The 833-nt window shown below is 47.1% G+C and overlaps 1 protein-coding gene across 1 annotated transcript; it reads left to right on the top strand.

Moving 5' to 3' along the window:
- The first annotated feature begins 83 nt into the window (after window positions 1–83).
- Window positions 84–833, top strand: LOC106761290. Its single transcript, XM_014644829.1, has one exon. The coding sequence runs from the start codon at window positions 84–86 to the stop codon at window positions 831–833; it is 750 nt and encodes a 249-aa protein (XP_014500315.1).

Consider the following 833-nt stretch of genomic DNA (forward strand, 5'->3'; position numbering starts at 1 on the left):
CAGGTTAGTCCATTCGATCCCCAAAATATTCATACCGAAACATTTTGGCGCCCACCGTGGGGCCCGAAAGGACAAGACTCCCAATGGTGACCACAAGAGGCATGGAGAATCCAGATCCAATTCAGATGATAAGAGAACTGCAGGCGCAGTTAGAAGAGCAAGCCCGAACTATTGCAACTTTACAACAAGAATTACAACAGAAGAAGACTAATGATGTCGAACGCAGCAAAGAAAAACAACACGACCGGGAGACATCCGAAGATAGTCAGAATCATAATCCACCTCCTCCCCCCCGATCCCCAAACTTCTTGTCGTTCACTGATGCCATTATGCAGGCCCCTATGCCTAATCGACCTCCACCTCAGGTGGAGAAGTTCGACGGCACGACGAATCCAGAGCATCATTTGCGGAATTTCATTGATTCTATGGCCTTCTACACTCAAAGTGACCCAGCAAAATGTCGGGCGTTCTCCCTGTCACTGAGGGGAGAAGCCCTAGAATGGTATTATACCCTTCCACCCAATTCGGTGGATAGTTTCCGCACGCTGACAAACATGTTCAAAAAGCAATATTCCACCAACCGATATGAGGAGGTTACTGCTGCCGAGCTAGTCAATCTCAGACAGGGAAAAGACGAAACTCTCAGAGCTTTCATGCACCGATACAACCATGTCACCCGAAGGATAAAGGGAGCCAGTCCCGAATTCATCATCAGCAGTCTACCCAACTGCCTAACAGCAGGATTCGTCTCTGAAATCTTATATGTCGAGTTACCCAATATGTTGGAGGAGCTGCAACAAAAGATGGCCAAATTTATTAAAATGGAAGATTAG

Source organism: Vigna radiata, chromosome 1 (genome assembly GCF_000741045.1).
Source record: "Vigna radiata var. radiata cultivar VC1973A chromosome 1, Vradiata_ver6, whole genome shotgun sequence".
In the NCBI taxonomy this organism is placed as follows: Eukaryota; Viridiplantae; Streptophyta; class Magnoliopsida; order Fabales; family Fabaceae; genus Vigna; species Vigna radiata.